Source organism: Gallus gallus, chromosome 6, assembly GCF_016699485.2.
Source record: "Gallus gallus isolate bGalGal1 chromosome 6, bGalGal1.mat.broiler.GRCg7b, whole genome shotgun sequence".
Classification (NCBI taxonomy): Eukaryota; Metazoa; Chordata; class Aves; order Galliformes; family Phasianidae; genus Gallus; species Gallus gallus.
This window is the reverse complement of record NC_052537.1, coordinates 32,173,400-32,187,998: the sequence shown is the minus strand read 5'-3', so window position 1 is coordinate 32,187,998 and position 14,599 is coordinate 32,173,400. Positions and strand designations below refer to the sequence as shown.

The 14,599-nt window shown below is 43.7% G+C and overlaps 2 protein-coding genes across 5 annotated transcripts; one reads left to right on the top strand and one right to left on the bottom strand.

Moving 5' to 3' along the window:
* Positions 1 to 866: 866 nt before the first annotated feature.
* Positions 867 to 4,759, top strand: C10orf88 (C10orf88 homolog). 3 transcript variants are annotated; one of them, XM_040702924.2, is made up of 7 exons: positions 867 to 1,045; positions 1,172 to 1,369; positions 1,656 to 1,728; positions 2,319 to 2,331; positions 2,419 to 2,525; positions 3,151 to 3,614; positions 4,224 to 4,759. In XM_040702924.2, exons 1-7 carry the CDS (start codon positions 909 to 911, stop codon positions 4,450 to 4,452), a joined length of 1,221 nt encoding a protein of 406 aa, XP_040558858.1. In that variant the 5' UTR covers positions 867 to 908; the 3' UTR covers positions 4,453 to 4,759. The 3 variants fall into 3 exon arrangements, with proteins under 3 accessions (XP_040558858.1, XP_040558857.1, XP_046799250.1); XM_040702923.2 differs by having other exon boundaries at positions 2,319 to 2,525; XM_046943294.1 differs by lacking the exon at positions 1,172 to 1,369 and having other exon boundaries at positions 2,319 to 2,525.
* Positions 4,760 to 5,598: 839 nt separating this feature from the next.
* CUZD1 (CUB and zona pellucida like domains 1) lies at positions 5,599 to 13,470 on the bottom strand. 2 transcript variants are annotated; one of them, XM_015288891.4, is made up of 9 exons: positions 13,370 to 13,470; positions 11,799 to 11,934; positions 11,349 to 11,563; positions 10,318 to 10,468; positions 9,618 to 9,838; positions 8,600 to 8,772; positions 7,382 to 7,767; positions 6,764 to 7,032; positions 5,599 to 6,125 (listed from the first exon to the last, which is right to left on the bottom strand). In XM_015288891.4, the coding sequence occupies exons 1-9, from the start codon at positions 13,449 to 13,451 to the stop codon at positions 5,950 to 5,952; spliced, it is 1,809 nt and encodes a 602-aa protein (XP_015144377.3). In that variant the 5' UTR covers positions 13,452 to 13,470; the 3' UTR covers positions 5,599 to 5,949. The 2 variants fall into 2 exon arrangements, with proteins under 2 accessions (XP_015144377.3, XP_040558854.1); XM_040702920.2 differs by having other exon boundaries at positions 11,799 to 13,470.
* Positions 13,471 to 14,599: the final 1,129 nt, after the last annotated feature.

Below are 14,599 nucleotides of genomic sequence, written 5' to 3'. Positions count from 1 at the left end.
GCAAAACAGACCCCCTGGAATTTCACCTTGTTGTTTCCCATTATTTTATCTTTAGAAGTGTTTAAAATGCAGTGCATATCAACACACGGGAATCCCACAGCTCTGTTATGTATAATACAGGGGTTTTAGCTAGTCCCACCCACATTAAGGATAATTCTTCTCACCAAAAGCTCTGTCATTTTGAGGACTTCATCACTCTTCCAGGATCAAAATAGTCTTCCAAGGCTCTGAGCAGCATCATCGTCACCAACGGCAGTGAATAAATGCTCCCAAAGCTGGATGAACATGCAATGCACCTCAGAAGTACCGGGCACCTTTAGAAACCCCAACAGGAGGCTGACACAACACAGCTTTCACACTAAAACATTTATACGAAGTAATTAACTTTAATTAATTTTAAATTAAAGCAGAGCAAAGCCATCTCTTGCAGCGCTGGTCAGTCACACAAAATAAAGGCTCAAGTGCAAAAACAAACAAGAATCAGAGGTGTCGGCACTGTTGTGTCGTGGATAAAGCCTTTGCAAACCCATTCTGCTATTTATCAGGCCTAATTCACGTCCCTCAGCCGAAGCACCAAGCAGGCCACAAGAACTCGATATCCGAGCTCCCTGCGCTTAGCATCCACAGCACAGCGTAAAGAGAAACGCTCCCTGACTCCAGAAGACAGGATCCTACTGAAACTTAAACGAACCCAATCTTTTATTTATGCCCTCCTTCCTACGTGACACACTATTAGCATTCCGCAGGGGATACAGGGGGCTGCATCACACCAATCCCGGCCCATTTGCCAACTCCTGTAGCACTGAGGAGCCCTCAGGCCTTTCACCCCCCGCCCCGCCCTGCGCATGCGCACCGCCCCGCCTCGCGCAGCCGCTCTGAGCCCGGCGGGTTCCGCGCGCGGCGCGGTGATGGCGAGTGGCGGCGCGCTGGGCCCTGCGCCTGATCCGCCCGGCGTGGCGGTGGGCTGCTCGTGGCCCTGCGTGCCGCCCGACGGCCTGGCCCGAGCGCTGTGCCTGCGGCGCGGGGCGGGCCGCGATGAGGCGAGGTGAGAGAGGACGAGGAGGAGGAGGCGGCGGGGGCCCTCCCGTCAGCTCCCCGCGAGGGGCGGCGGAGGGCCGGGGTGGGGAGCCGGCCTGGCGGTGCAACGCGGCTGTGGCGCTTCCCTCCTCAGCGGCGAGGCCGTGGCGGTGGAGCGGCGGGCGGGCGGCGGCGACGCGCCGTGCGTGCTGCAGCTGGAGTGCCGGCCGGGCGCCGAGCGGGTGGCGGCCGTCGGCGTGGTGAGCGAGGCCCGGCACATGGAGGTGTACGTGGGCGAGGAGTACTGCGGCACCGGGCGCGGGGTGAGCGCGGGCGTCCTGCAGCCCCCGGGGTGAGTGAGACGGGGGGGAGCCCGGGCGGGGAGGGCGGCCAGCCCACGGCCGGGAGGGAGCCGGTGGCTTTTCTCGTTGCTTTTAAGCCGTTGTGTGGCACATCTGCTTAATTAACTAAGTGAAAACATCCGACTCGGAGCCTCGGGGGCGGTGTGAGTAATGTATCCAACCCCCCGAGCTGCGCTGACCCGTACTGTGCCCACACACACGGAACAGCAGCGTTAAAACCGCCTCACCGCGTTAGAAATACGTTGGGTGTCACAGATGGCTCCTTTTGTTTTGTAGTCAAACTGAAACTGTGACTTTATACGAAAAGTACCTGAAATTGGAATGCCCGGCGACCTCCTGTAGGATTAAGGTAGGGAGCTTGGTGGAAATCTACAACTTCTCATTGCCTTTTTAATCATTTCATTGACTAAATTGCATCACTCCTCCAGTTACTGTTATTTCTATACCGTAATCACATAACCACCACATAACTACTGAAGATCGTTCGGTTGTTGTATGGTCTTAACAGTTCCATTAATTTTCTATCCCAATTTTCTTTTGATGAAGTTGCATGTGAGAAAGCTGTTACCTCATAGAGAAAAGCCTTCATAAACTGAATACATTGCAGGCAGTCTGCAGCTGCTATATAATCAGAACTATGAACTCCACTGTGGATGCGTACACTGGTAATAGGAACCCTATGTTTCTATTATCCCCTTATCTGTGATGCAGATAAATAAGCTTAGGAAAATCTATACAGCTATTGCTGTATTTAAGTACTGAGAAGAGTACTGATTGATGTTTCGATCATGCAAGCACCTTCTGTTAAGTCAGAATTCTTCCAAGAGTAACAACAAGGAGAAAGAAAATCAACTTCCCAACATATTCATACAAAGAAAACGTTGAATTGTTGTGTGTTCTTCTTCCTAACCAAAATACCTTTTTTCCTTCTTGCAATAGCTGCTCTCCATTGGTGAGAAACAAAGGGTACTCATCAGTAAAATAATTGTACAAGTGAATACAGTTTCAGCAAAACTAGCAACTGATTTTCCTTCACTAGGATCAAGCATAGATCTAGACAGAGTGCAAACTATAATGGAATCTATGGGATCTAAGTTGTCTCCAGGTGCTCAGCAACTCATGGACATGGTCCGATATCAGCAGAAAGTAAGTTACTGTGCTGCTCCATTAACATGAATAATGCTGTTCTGTGACTTTGCCTTCTGTGACAGTTAAGCACGTTCTAAACTGATTTGGTGGAAAAAGCTTTGGTTGTTTTTAACCTAGTCTTCGTGGCTTATCTGTTGCTACCTTAAAATAAATGCTGCAGTGAATTAAGAACGTGTGCTCAAGGAGTCACATAAAGATCAGAGTTAAGAATGTTGTATCACTGTCATCATTTTCAGCTTCACTGTCACCCTGTTGTCCTTTTGTCCATTTCACTTGTCTCTTCTTGTGATTTCTTCGATGGTGAACATGTTTCTTGTTGCGTTTGGGGTGTAAGTAGATGGATTAGTTTGTCTTTATTGTTACTAGAAGCATGTCATGAAGTAAATAAAGATATTTTGTTACTCAGGGCAACAAGGTAATGAACAAGTAATGCATGCAAGGAAAGTTTTTCTATGCTTTTCCCTATGAATGTAATTCACAACTACTTTTAAAGTCATTATATCACGCTAGTAGAATGCTGCAATCACTTGGAGTTAAGTGTATAGCCTGGGTGCTGTTACAGTATAACTTTCAGTATATTTTAGTATTTAATATTTAAATGCATCTTTTTTCTTACCATCAGAACAGTTTACCTCTTGGAGACAGACTTAGCTGGATGCTTGGGAAGAACTCAGACTTTGGAAACGAGCATCCAGTAGATGGATTACATGGTGCAGGCATTCAGACATCACTACATCAATCAGTCAGTGAATCTCCGTCTGTCAGAAATCCCTTAACAAGTGAAACAGGATGTGAAAACTTAAATCTTGATCTGGAAGCACAGGTTCCTGACAGAGAGGATGCTTCTAACTCTATAGAACTTAATACACAGCAGAATACAGTTGACCTCAGAAATGATTTTAAAGCTATGGGGTCTTTGCTTATGCAGGAGCAAACAGACAGAATCCGGAACATTGCTGCTCCACAGATGCTTCTTCCTTTTCTTCAGAACTTATGTAGTCAAGTTAATCATCTTCGGCTAAAAGATGGTGAGAGGCATCTTGATAAAAACGTGGTGACTAAAGAAGAAGGCATTCAAACTGTTGGGTAAGTTAACTTTGGTACACTTACTCAACTAGCAGCTTGTGTGGACTAGCAAGTTTAAATGACAACACAAGCATTTTATTCTCACTGTTGGGACCAACAGTGCAGCTAGTTTGATAGATACCCAGAAACAACAGGAGAAACTGTGAGCTGTAGAGTGTTGCCTAGGAAGCGGAGTCCTAATAAAGCCTGGATCTCTCCAGGTCCTGGGACAGTACTGTATTTTTAAAGAATACAATGTAAAAATAAGGAATTGTGTAGTGTGTGTCTAACTCTGGAAATGCTTTGCTAGGAGAGAATAAAGCCTGTCATGCAGGCATAACTTGTGTATACCGTTGAGCTATATGGATTTCTTTACTTACAGCTCAGCCTTCTTATGCATAATTGAGTCTTTAAAAAAAAAATAAGGTGACTTTATATCCTTTGTTTATTAAAAAGTTTGCACGTATGAAATGTGACAGACAGGGTTTTTTGCTTATGGTAAAAATCTAACGCCATCAAAACTTCACTGTCTTAAGAAATGAGATTTTACACTCAAGCATCCATATCCCTGTCATGCTCTTTGTCATTAAGAAACAGGTGATACTGACTGTTAATTTGCTCTTTTCACAGAATAGAACAACAGCCTATTTGCTCCTATCTGGAGAAGATCATCTCCAAAAATATGGATCTGATGGAGAAAAAACTAACGGACTACATCGATCGCCAAATCCAGGCTCTGCAGGCACACATAGATGATAAAATGGTTCTGTTAGCAGACTTGGTTCAGAACTCAAAGCAAAACAAGATTTCACAAGCACACTATGATTCTAACGAGGGATTCTCTAATGGAGAGAGATGAAGATATGGAACTCCAGTGCAAGTGTTTTTAAGGGCAGTTACGCTTTATAAAGCTTCATATTTATGGAGTTATAACCACAAAGAACCTCAGTGTTGATGACTTGCATTTTGTTACTGTAATTCTCCACTATTGTACACAGTTAGTTTTATGAAAGGTTGTAAGAATGCATGGTTTTCCTAAATAAGAATTTTGTATGCCTTTTGTGGCTTATTTATTGAAGGAGCTTGGCTAAAAGCCATGTAAAACATGGTTTCCCAGTTTCTGTTTGAAAAAACGAAGTACACTAAATAAACTGAGTTACAGCATATCTCTTTGTGTATGTGTAATCAATTCACCTTTCTTCTGTCTTGCTTTATGGCATGCAGCATGTTACCACTAGAATGGAACATGGTTCCTTTGTGGTTTCGGTTTATTTTAATGGGACTCCTGATGAAGCTGTTTATTTCTACATCTGTAAAAGGAATGGTAGTATCTGCACTGCTTAATTTAAGCTGTGCATGAATCAGGCATAGAGAGAGAGGAGTTGCAACCTGGACCCTTTGAAAGTCTTCCTGGCTCTACAGGGACTACTCTAGGTTCTGTAAAGGATCCTTAAAACAAGCCTGTTATACTCTCCTTCCTAGATTAATTGATCCCTGCAGGAATGATCCAAGCAGGTCCTTCCCAAGGGGATCTCCTGGCCAGGTAGGATGTGCTAGGGTAGGATCTGCTACATTTTGGCACTTGAGGTCAAAGAAGTAGTGTAATGCTGTAATAGGATCATAATAGCAGGGTGGCAAAGTCTTTGGCTACAGCAAATGAGAACGAGCCCAAACGCAGCAGCCACAGATGCAGACATGAAGGAAAAAAAGCTGCTTACCTCTGGAAGATCTCAAGTAGGCAGAGATCTCTGGCAGGAGATACCCTCACCTCCACTGCCAGCCCTTAAATGAGGTCTGGGAGGGGTGGATCCTGGCTCCAGCCCTTCCAGTCACTCAGCTACATTGCATACACCTGAGCTCCCCTGGGTTGGCCCTGCCTTCCCACCAGGTGCTCAATCACTGCTTCAGGCTGTGACTCAGCATTTCCACTACAAGTAGGCTTATTGCTTTGTATTTACTGTAACTTGTTGGGAATCTGATCTGCTGTCATTCAAAGAGGTAGAAATGTCACAAAGTTCATCTTTATTGAAAGGTCAATCTATTTACTTCATTCTGCTTATTGCTCTCCAAAATCTGAGGTGCATCATTTTACTTATGACTGTATATGGACTCCTAACTTATATACTGGTTATATTCAGTGTCTTCAAATGCTCTGAGCAAAAGCTGTAGATAGGGCAGCAAGTGTTAACAAGGGGCACATAGTAGGCATATATAAGAAAACTGATGTGATATGAAGCATGTTTCCAGGCATTGTTGCATTCCAGGACTGTTAGTTTGCTTTGTTTTTCCCATTCTCCCCTCTTTGAGTGATAAATCTGAATAGAAGTTGTCACAAATTCACAACATTGTAGAGTAGTTAATATGAACTTGGGATTTTTTGGTAGCCAGATCCCGATAGGCAATTCATGTGATATTTTACTACCACAGCTACCACAATGATAATGTTTGAAATCAAAACCACAACTGAAAGAGTGGAGAAGCTGTAGCGTTGCAGGTTTGGGGTTTCTTCAGCATCTGTCCCAGTGAGGGATTCTGTACAGAGAGAAAAGAAAGTGGAGTGTTTAAAGCTTTGAATACCACGTCGTGGCAGTAACAGCTCAGTAAGCGTTTTCTCAGGTAATTTTCTGAGGGGTTGACCTGCACTGATCATAGAATCATAGAATGGCCTGGGTTGAAAAGGACGACAATGATCATGTAGTTTCAACCCCCCTGCTATGTGCAGGGTCGCCAACCAGCAGACCAGGCTGCCCAGAGCCACATCCAGCCTGGCCTTGAATGCCTCCAGGGATGGGGCATCCACAGCCTCCTTGGGCAACCTGTTCAGTGCGTCACCACCCTCTGGGTGAAAAACTTCCTCCTCATATCCAACCTTAACCTCCCCTGTCTCAGTTTAAAACCATTCCCCTTTGTCCTATCACTGTCCACCCTCATAAACAGCTGTTCCCCCTCCTGTTTATATGCTCCCCTCAAGTACTGGAAGGCCACAGTGAGGTCTCCCTGGAGGTCTCCAAGCTAAATTCTCACAAAACGCAAAGCTGTTGAACCCATGGCTCTGATACCACGCTAGGTCTGAGCTACTATAACTCACTTACTTCATTAGTGGAAGGAGGGTAATGGATTTACATAAAGGAAGAGCTTAACCTGGTTCTTAATTCATGTATCCTCCTCACCTAGATGATCAGCAGCCCTGCGGTCTCGTTTGAGGCGGATAGGACCTACTACAGCCTTGGTTTTCCAAGTGTATGAAGAAGTCTCTCTCTTCTGCCTGGAGACACAGCCTTTGGTACAGCGAGAGCTCTCGTTGTTGCTGTCACAAATTAAAACATCACACTGGAGATAAACAGACGGAGCTCTCCTCAGGAACCTGAAGGCATTAAATCTGAATCTTCCATAGTGCTCCAGGGGTTGGTATGTTACCACAGTGTCATCTTTCTTACAGCTGCAACGGAATTCACAGAGCCATTAAAGTGGTCCACATCCAATAGTCATTCTTGCTAAATACTGTTAGCTCTAACCCAAGGCATTTCACTGGGGCTATTATCTTTTTTTCCCCCAGTATGTGGGCATACAATGGATGTGCTTTGTTTCCCCCCCCCCCGGTGCAATGGGGCGCATGTTTTTCCTGGTTCCATTTATGTAATGCCTTAAAATTCCTATCAAATCTAGCTTCTAACCACAGCCTGCTAAAGATAGTTGGAGAAGAGACAAGGGTAAGAGGACTACACCTCACATACAGGTTATATTTTTTCCATGTACTAGGAGACAATCAAAGTAATTTAAGGTCTTACCCACTTCTGATCAAGTCATATGTTATCGATCCAAAATCCGATTGTGGAGATGCTGTGCAGGTATCAATGAACACCAAAAGGTTTGGGTCAGTGGAATGAAGACTGACTTGAGCAAAAAGGGTTTGGTTCAAGTCTACGTAATAGGGGGACTCGAGTACAGGGCTGGAGAATGAATCGGAATCATAGAATGACATGCTAACGTTGTATCTTCCCACAGAGGCTGTGTTCTGGATTATGTTGTTTTCTGTTACATAAATGACCTCTAGGGTTGAATTCTTTTCCATTATGCATTTTGCGATGATCTGTACGATCTTTTTGCGGGTGATGACGTTGCCACTTTCAGAGATAGTTACGACGTTGGTGTACGTGATGCTCAGATCTTCATCCTGTAAAATAAATTGTGTGAAATGCTCAGTTTTGATGAGTGGAGAAGTGAAAATGTGTTGAAGCTACGGAGCCTCCCCAGCCACATTTATCAGAGGCTCAAGATACCTTTGCATAGAATCATAGAATCACCAAGGTTGGAAAAGACCCACAGGATCATCCAGTCCAACCATCCACCCATCACCAATGGTTCTCACTACACCACGTCCCTCAACACAATGTCCAAACATTCCTTGAGCACCTCCAGGGTCAGTGGCTCCACCACCTCCCTGAGCAGCCCATTCCAGTGCCTAATATGCAATATGAAGTATCTTGTAATCAGAAAAACTACAGTCAGCCTTCTCGCTCCTCTTTGTGCCAAACGCTGAACCAAACCGTGCAGGAATATTGCATGGGTTGAGGAAAACAACAAAGCTACAGTTCAGTCACCCTTGTCTAAGCAATGCTGTTAACTAGCTCTCAGGAATCTTGCTGTCACAGGGCTTTTCCCTTTCCTTGTGACTTGTATCACTTGCAGAGAATGGAGTCACATACCAAACACTGTGTTACTTTTGAATACCTGCTTTGTGCAGGGAATGAAATATAATACAAAAATGTTGGGAATTAATTTGTTTGGATTACCCTGGGTTTCCTTTGAAAGCCTCATTGATCATTAGGTGCTACCAGAGAAAAATATCTTTCATCTTCAAGACTGGAAATGCGTAATTGGATGAGCTATGTGAAAGTAAATCTGCTGTTAGCTCATTCGTATCCTATCCATAAACTGTTCTGGTGACTCCCTATCATTCCCATGCTAGTGTTGGCTCGTACATACCACTTTTTCCCCCTCTTTACCTTCTTAGTTGTTCCACAGCTGCTTAGTGGGAAGGAAAAGATCACTTGGTCTGTTGTAACTGGCCTGCAAGATGGGTCATTCAGCTGTAGGTGAGTTTCATTATAGCCAAGGGAGTCCAGGTAAGCCTTGCTCAGTACAATTGTCATTCTGTCTGAAGAGCACGTAAGGGATGCTGCCATTGAAAGAGAAATTAAAGAAGAAGTTACCACAAAGTGTGCTGTGGTTATTTCTCACCTGGTCCAGCTCAGGGCCCGTCCTTGAGTCCATTGCATGGTTCTTAGTTTGTCAGAACCTGAGCCTGAAGTGGCTTATGCACATCTGAGGTCACTTTGAATTTCATGCTCAGTGCCTAATATTTGCTAGGCAAGCAAAACCACATAAAACTCATCTGAAAATTTAATTTTAAGCATAGTAATGAATTGCAGTGTTTCTAAAAGGAAGAGGGAATCAAGGAGCTAGTGCAGAATGGGGGAGATGAAATAGATTTCTGGCAGACATCAAAGTTTTAGAGGCTGCCCTTTCTACCTTGGTTAATGAGAAGATGGGTCTGCAAACATACAGAACCGATAAGGAAAACTGCCCAGCTTGGGGTAAAGGAAATTGCAACACTCAACCCCCATTTTATCAACTGGTGTGGACCATTTTCCTGAGTATCTTGGGGAAAAAAAAAAGCATATAATGGGTCAAAAAAGCTCATCTTTAGATCTCTGGAAGGGTAACGTTTCCTATTGTGTCCCTAAGATGGAAAAAAAAATCACATTTTCTGTAGCGCTGGACAGAAGAAGGACCAATAAGACTGAAAAACATGCTTTGTCTTGCAGATAGATCAGGGAATAACTTAGAATCTATAGGTGAAACTAATGTGGGGTTTTTGTACTTTCAGAGAGTTAATGATTGCCATGATAAAGTCTGAAACCCTCAGTATCAACTGTCAGATCTTTCCTACGTTTATTGTGGAGGGGAAGATTCCTATGTGAAAACGAGAAGCAAATTCCCACTTGTAGCAAATACACTTACTGTCAGGCTCTGGGGGACTTGGCAGAACGCTGGTATACCGAGCAGAAAACCCTCTGTAGGAGTTGGCATAGTCTGTAGACAGCACAACTGTCATGGCGTTTGAAGAAGATTCAAATGTGGGCCGAGAAACACCACATGCTTTTCCAATTAGGCCAGTGTCAGTGGTGAGGCCATCGTAGACTGCCAGAAAATCAAACTGGCAGTTCTGATCTAGTTCCAGGCTACAGAGAGAAAAACATCAGTATTATACTGGGAAGTCTGAGAATTCCCTTGGTCTTGAGGCTTTTCTCCATGCACAATGTCAATTGGTGCTGCCATCCCACTAACTACAGGGGATCAACCTTGATAAAAAGCAGTAAGGGTCAGGATGACCCATAAGTGACATTTTGAAACGTGACCTTTATGTAGCAAAAGAAAGTACTGGATTTAAATTCAGATCAATCACAGTAGCTATTGGTGACTCACCTGCAATTCCATCTTGCTGCCTGGCTCTGCAACAGCTATAGGGTAGCACATAGGCATTTGGAACGTGCTGTGATTACCTGATCATAAAAGTCAGCAAATCACATTTGTTTTCAATGTGTATAGATATTTATAAGCTTGCAAGCACTTCTCCTTGCTGTATTTGAAGTAACGCTTCTAAACACAATGAAGGAGTAATGGTGTGTAGTAAGCAAGTGTGTAGTAAATATCTACTCACAAAAAATCCTGGAACTCTAAGCTTATCTTCGAGTTTTTTGTAGTCTGTATGTGCCAGACACAATAGGTAAATTCAGGGTAAGCTGCTGGGTAGTTGGGGCTGGTAAATGTCCCACTGGGACCAGTTAAGCTTCCCCCACAATTTTCAATTGCTGAAAAGAAGAGCAGACACATCGGTTAACACAGTGGTGTATATATAATGAGCCGTAAGTAATAAATTCAAAAGCTAAAGCAGGGTTGCTTCTCTAGGATTCCATTCCCCTGGGATGGAATAAATGTACTAAAGATAACATTTCTATCAATTTTGGGGAAATTGAGGTCAGGTGGCAGCTCATAATTAGTTATAAAATGGAGCCTGTTAGCACGTGTGTGTATGCAAGTGTAAACGAAACTGAAATGGCTATAGATTAATTGACGTTGGAACCGTGAACAACTGAATTGTATTTACTTGTGGGGTAAGTTTGGAAAATGAATATTGAGAAGACTGTACCAACCAAAAGAAGCCCTGAATGACTTTGTTAGAGAGGTCTTGGTCGTGGTCTGCATGGAAGTGCAGTCTTCATGTTTGATTGATAGACGACGGCAAAATAAAATCAACACAGTGGAAAACTCAGACAGAAAACACAGGTTAAACATAGGGTGTGTTTTTTAAGAAGTGGAGTTAATTAAACACTGGAGCAGTGTAAGCAATGATGTGATAAGTTCTCTCTCCAGTTAAGTTTTCAAGTGTTGAATACCATGCCACTCAGATCAACAGAAGCAAAGGAACTGGTCACGAGATAGGGCTGGTTATTATTATTATTGCTTTTCCTTCAGAATAAGAATATCTTGAACAAACGCAGAAGAATTACTGAACGAAACTTCATAGAATCATAGAATGGCCTGGGTTGAAAAGGACCACAATGATCCTTGAGTTTCAACCCCCTGCTATGTGCAGGGTCACCAACCACCAGACCAGGCTTTGCCTTACGAGCCCTTCTTTAGTGGTACAGCTTAAATGGTGTTTAATGACCGCATTAAGTTCTGACTTACTTGTTTCTGGTGAGAAGTAGTAATAGGAAACAAAGAAATTCCGTGTGAAAGCCACAGAGTTTGTTGTAATGAGGAAAGTCAGACTGTTTGAAGATGATTGGAACACTGGGACGGCGTCAGTGTTGTTACATACTTGTCCAAGAAGAGGTGAATTAGATGAGGGGCCATCATAGACTTTAATACTTTCTGTTTCACAGCTTGAAGAAGGATTAAATCTATTTAAAAAACCGAACACAAACAGAACAGATAAATATCCAGGTTCCTTGGAGCCCACAGCACAAGCTCAGAAAGCATTTTACTGAAGGAAATACAGATAAATATATGGAGGCTGCAATGTCTTGAGATGAAATTAAGATATTCAGCCCGGCCATAGTGATATATTTCAACATTTTTCTGTGCTCTGTTTTGATGGAATGGAATGCTACCGGAACAGCGGGAGGAGATACTTACTTAAAATAAGAGAAGATGAGCCTAATTGTTTGATTTTCACTCCTCTGAATGTGCCAGAGACAGTTTGCATTTGAATTGAGGTTGATCTTGAGTGCTTTGTTGGGGTCTGAGAGCGAAGCACCGCATTGAGGTTCACCTGTTGGGGAACAACAGGACAGCAACCAGCTCAGCCTTGCAGCAGGGTCTGATCCTGCGCTGTGCAAACTCCGAGACAGCCCACTGCAGAGCAGGCAAGCAAAGCACTGTACCATTGGGATTTTTCATTTCTACTGCAGTAGCTAATGAAACTTGAAGAATCAAATAGGAAAAAGGGTATTAGAAAATATCTTTTTTCCTCCTCGTTTTCACCAACAGCAGAGAAAATGGAGTTAGGGAAACACATACAGGTGAAGCCAAAGGAAAAACTGGAAATTCCAGATGACACAGGACACCTGGGCAGCTCTCACTGGCGAGGTTGGTGGTTACAAGCGCCTCAGGCCCTGTCTTCCCCCGATGCTCTTTTCCTGAGGATCATTGGCTCTAGTTCTGGGTTTCAGCCCTTTACATGAAGGCAGCTGGGGACCTACGCCCACGGAATCAAAAGAGATCTTCAGATGTGAGCTTCTGAAGCACCACATGTGTGACTGGTGCTGCTCACAGTTCTGGCCCTCCATCTCTAAAAGGATACAGCTAAAGAGGGAAAGCTTCAAAAAGTGGTAGCAAAGCCGAGCAAACGTCTAGAGAAACTTCTGGGGCAAGAAGTAAATAAACAGCTTAAAGCAACGTAGGACAGGAAAGAGGTGAAGAGGTCAATATTCACGGTGAGGTGTTCTCTTCCCCTATAAAAAAACACAGTGGCCTGAAACAAAACCACTAAGCTGTGATTTCTAAGCAAACAAAAGGAGCCCACCTCTTTGCACGTGGATTTTTGCTGTGGATTGATGTGGATTTTAAAACTAAACATCAAAACAGCTCAAAACGCAGAGAAAAAAATGCCTTTGGTAACTACCAAACACCAAGAGCAATTCCTCCCCAGTTCAGGACAGCCTAAAGCAGCAGGAAGCATTTCCTATACAGCGTCTGCAGTCCCAGCTGAGCAGGTCAGACTTGTTGCTGAACTGCAGAGGGGAAAGAAAGGTTTAGGACAGACCTCTGTGGTCACGTAGGAAACCTCTGAGCTGTAAGAGCATTACAAGGTCTCCTTTGCCTGACGTGGCACCAATGCTTCATTATCCCACAGCCACCACAATACCCAAAACTCTTTTAAAAAGCAGCGCTTTCTAAGTCACTTCAGCCCTATTTCTCCAATGCAGTATCAATTTGTACAAGCACATTTCCATTCTGGAGCAAAATCTCTTCAAAATTGTGTTTTTAAGTTAAAAATTTTCCATAACCAGTCATATATTGCCATTTTGTTGTTGTTGTTATTACGATCTTCAGCAGTTATTGGCACACTCAGATGCTCATATTTTGCAGCAATACACTAAAATGAGATGCACTTAGAGGTACATTTGACATTTTTCTCTTCAGTTGCCCAATAAATAGTGCAAAAGCTAATTAAATTCCACAACAAAGAACGTTACGTTCCATACCCATGAATTCTATCGGGTTGTCTTCAGCAAAAACCAGAGCAGCTAAGAGAGGCAGCAGGAGGATCTGTCTGAGCGCCTTCATTTTGATGGCAGCTGGGCTCAGCAGCTGAGGGTTTTCTGCCTTTTATACCTCCTGCTATTTCCTAATCATCTCCTATTGCGTGGTATTGCAGAGTGAGGTCTTAATCTCTCTGTTGCTCTTTCCTTTTAACTGATATAAATGAGAAGGTTAACAGATGTGCCCCCCCTTTTTTTTTTCCCTCACATGTGCTGCTTGGAAGAAGTTTAACCACGCTTTCATCAGCTCCGATGTGGTTTCAAAGCATGTTCTTCTGTTGGTTCGTTGAGCGTCTGTTTAGGTGTGCTGATATTAATCTGATGTGAGCAGAAATGTGCTGGGGGGGTTGGACAGCCACGTCCAGCGCTTTGGTTCCCTTCAGGCTGCACTGGGCAAATCAGTGTGTCCTCGTTGAAGACTCCTCAGGTTGTAAAGTATCATAACAGAGTTGTCCTGGGTAGTAATTCAGTGTTGCTGAAGCATTCGTGGCTGGAGAAGGCCAGGTTAATGCCAGCCATGGATTTCACTGAACAGAATTAATTGCACTTCAGACTCTTTGTAAGTAAAACTTGGTTTCATAGCAGAAGCTCCAAGAGCCTCAATTAGAATCATAGATTCATTAAGGTTGGAAAAGCCCTCTAAGATCCCCAAGCCCAATGCACGCCCACTGACCGTGTCTCTCATGTCCATCTCCACAGCTCTTGAGTACTTTGTCTTTCCTGAAGGACTGAAGCTCTTTAAAGCGGAGCATTTCTTACTGCAGCAGCAGATAGCAGGCTTTAAAGCTTCCCCAGGCTGTGATGCTACTAGTGCCACAGATGGCCTTGTCCTTCTGCATGTGCCTAGCAGGGCAGATTGGGAGCCTTGCTGTGGGAATCTTTCCAATGTGAAGAGGTGCAGCTGTGCAAACAGGTGTTCTTTCATGTTCCCTAGCAAAGGCAAACCACAGAGCAGACCTCCTTGAAACACATCCAGGTGCTTCTCATTTATAACCATTTCTTTTTTGTATAAAACAAGATTTCTTTCTTTTATATGCAAATATTGAAATATGATGCATCCGTAAAGATGCTACCTTTCTATTCTCAGAGCAATACCTTCCTTAAAACAATCCTCCCCATGATTTTTAACTGTCTTTAAGGATTCTGAATGCAGCTCCCTTCCTCAGAACAAGA

Excerpts from the sequence above, each read along its gene's own strand:
- CUZD1 (XM_040702920.2), bottom strand. The coding sequence starts at position 12,049 with ATGGTACAGTGCTTTGCTTGCCTGCTCTGCAGTGGGCTGTCTCGGAGT. Across the intron at positions 11,564-11,798 it reads CTCATCTTCTCTTATTTTAA|ATTTAATCCTTCTTCAAGCT; the intron begins GTAAGTATCTCC and ends TTTTTTAAATAG. Across the intron at positions 7,768-8,599 it reads GCTGTGGAACAACTAAGAAG|GATGAAGATCTGAGCATCAC; the intron begins GTAAAGAGGGGG and ends TTTATTTTACAG.
- C10orf88 (XM_040702923.2), top strand. The coding sequence starts at position 909 with ATGGCGAGTGGCGGCGCGCTGGGCCCTGCGCCTGATCCGCCCGGCGTG. Across the intron at positions 1,046-1,171 it reads GCGGGCCGCGATGAGGCGAG|CGGCGAGGCCGTGGCGGTGG; the intron begins GTGAGAGAGGAC and ends TTCCCTCCTCAG. Across the intron at positions 1,729-2,318 it reads CGACCTCCTGTAGGATTAAG|CTGCTCTCCATTGGTGAGAA; the intron begins GTAGGGAGCTTG and ends TTCTTGCAATAG.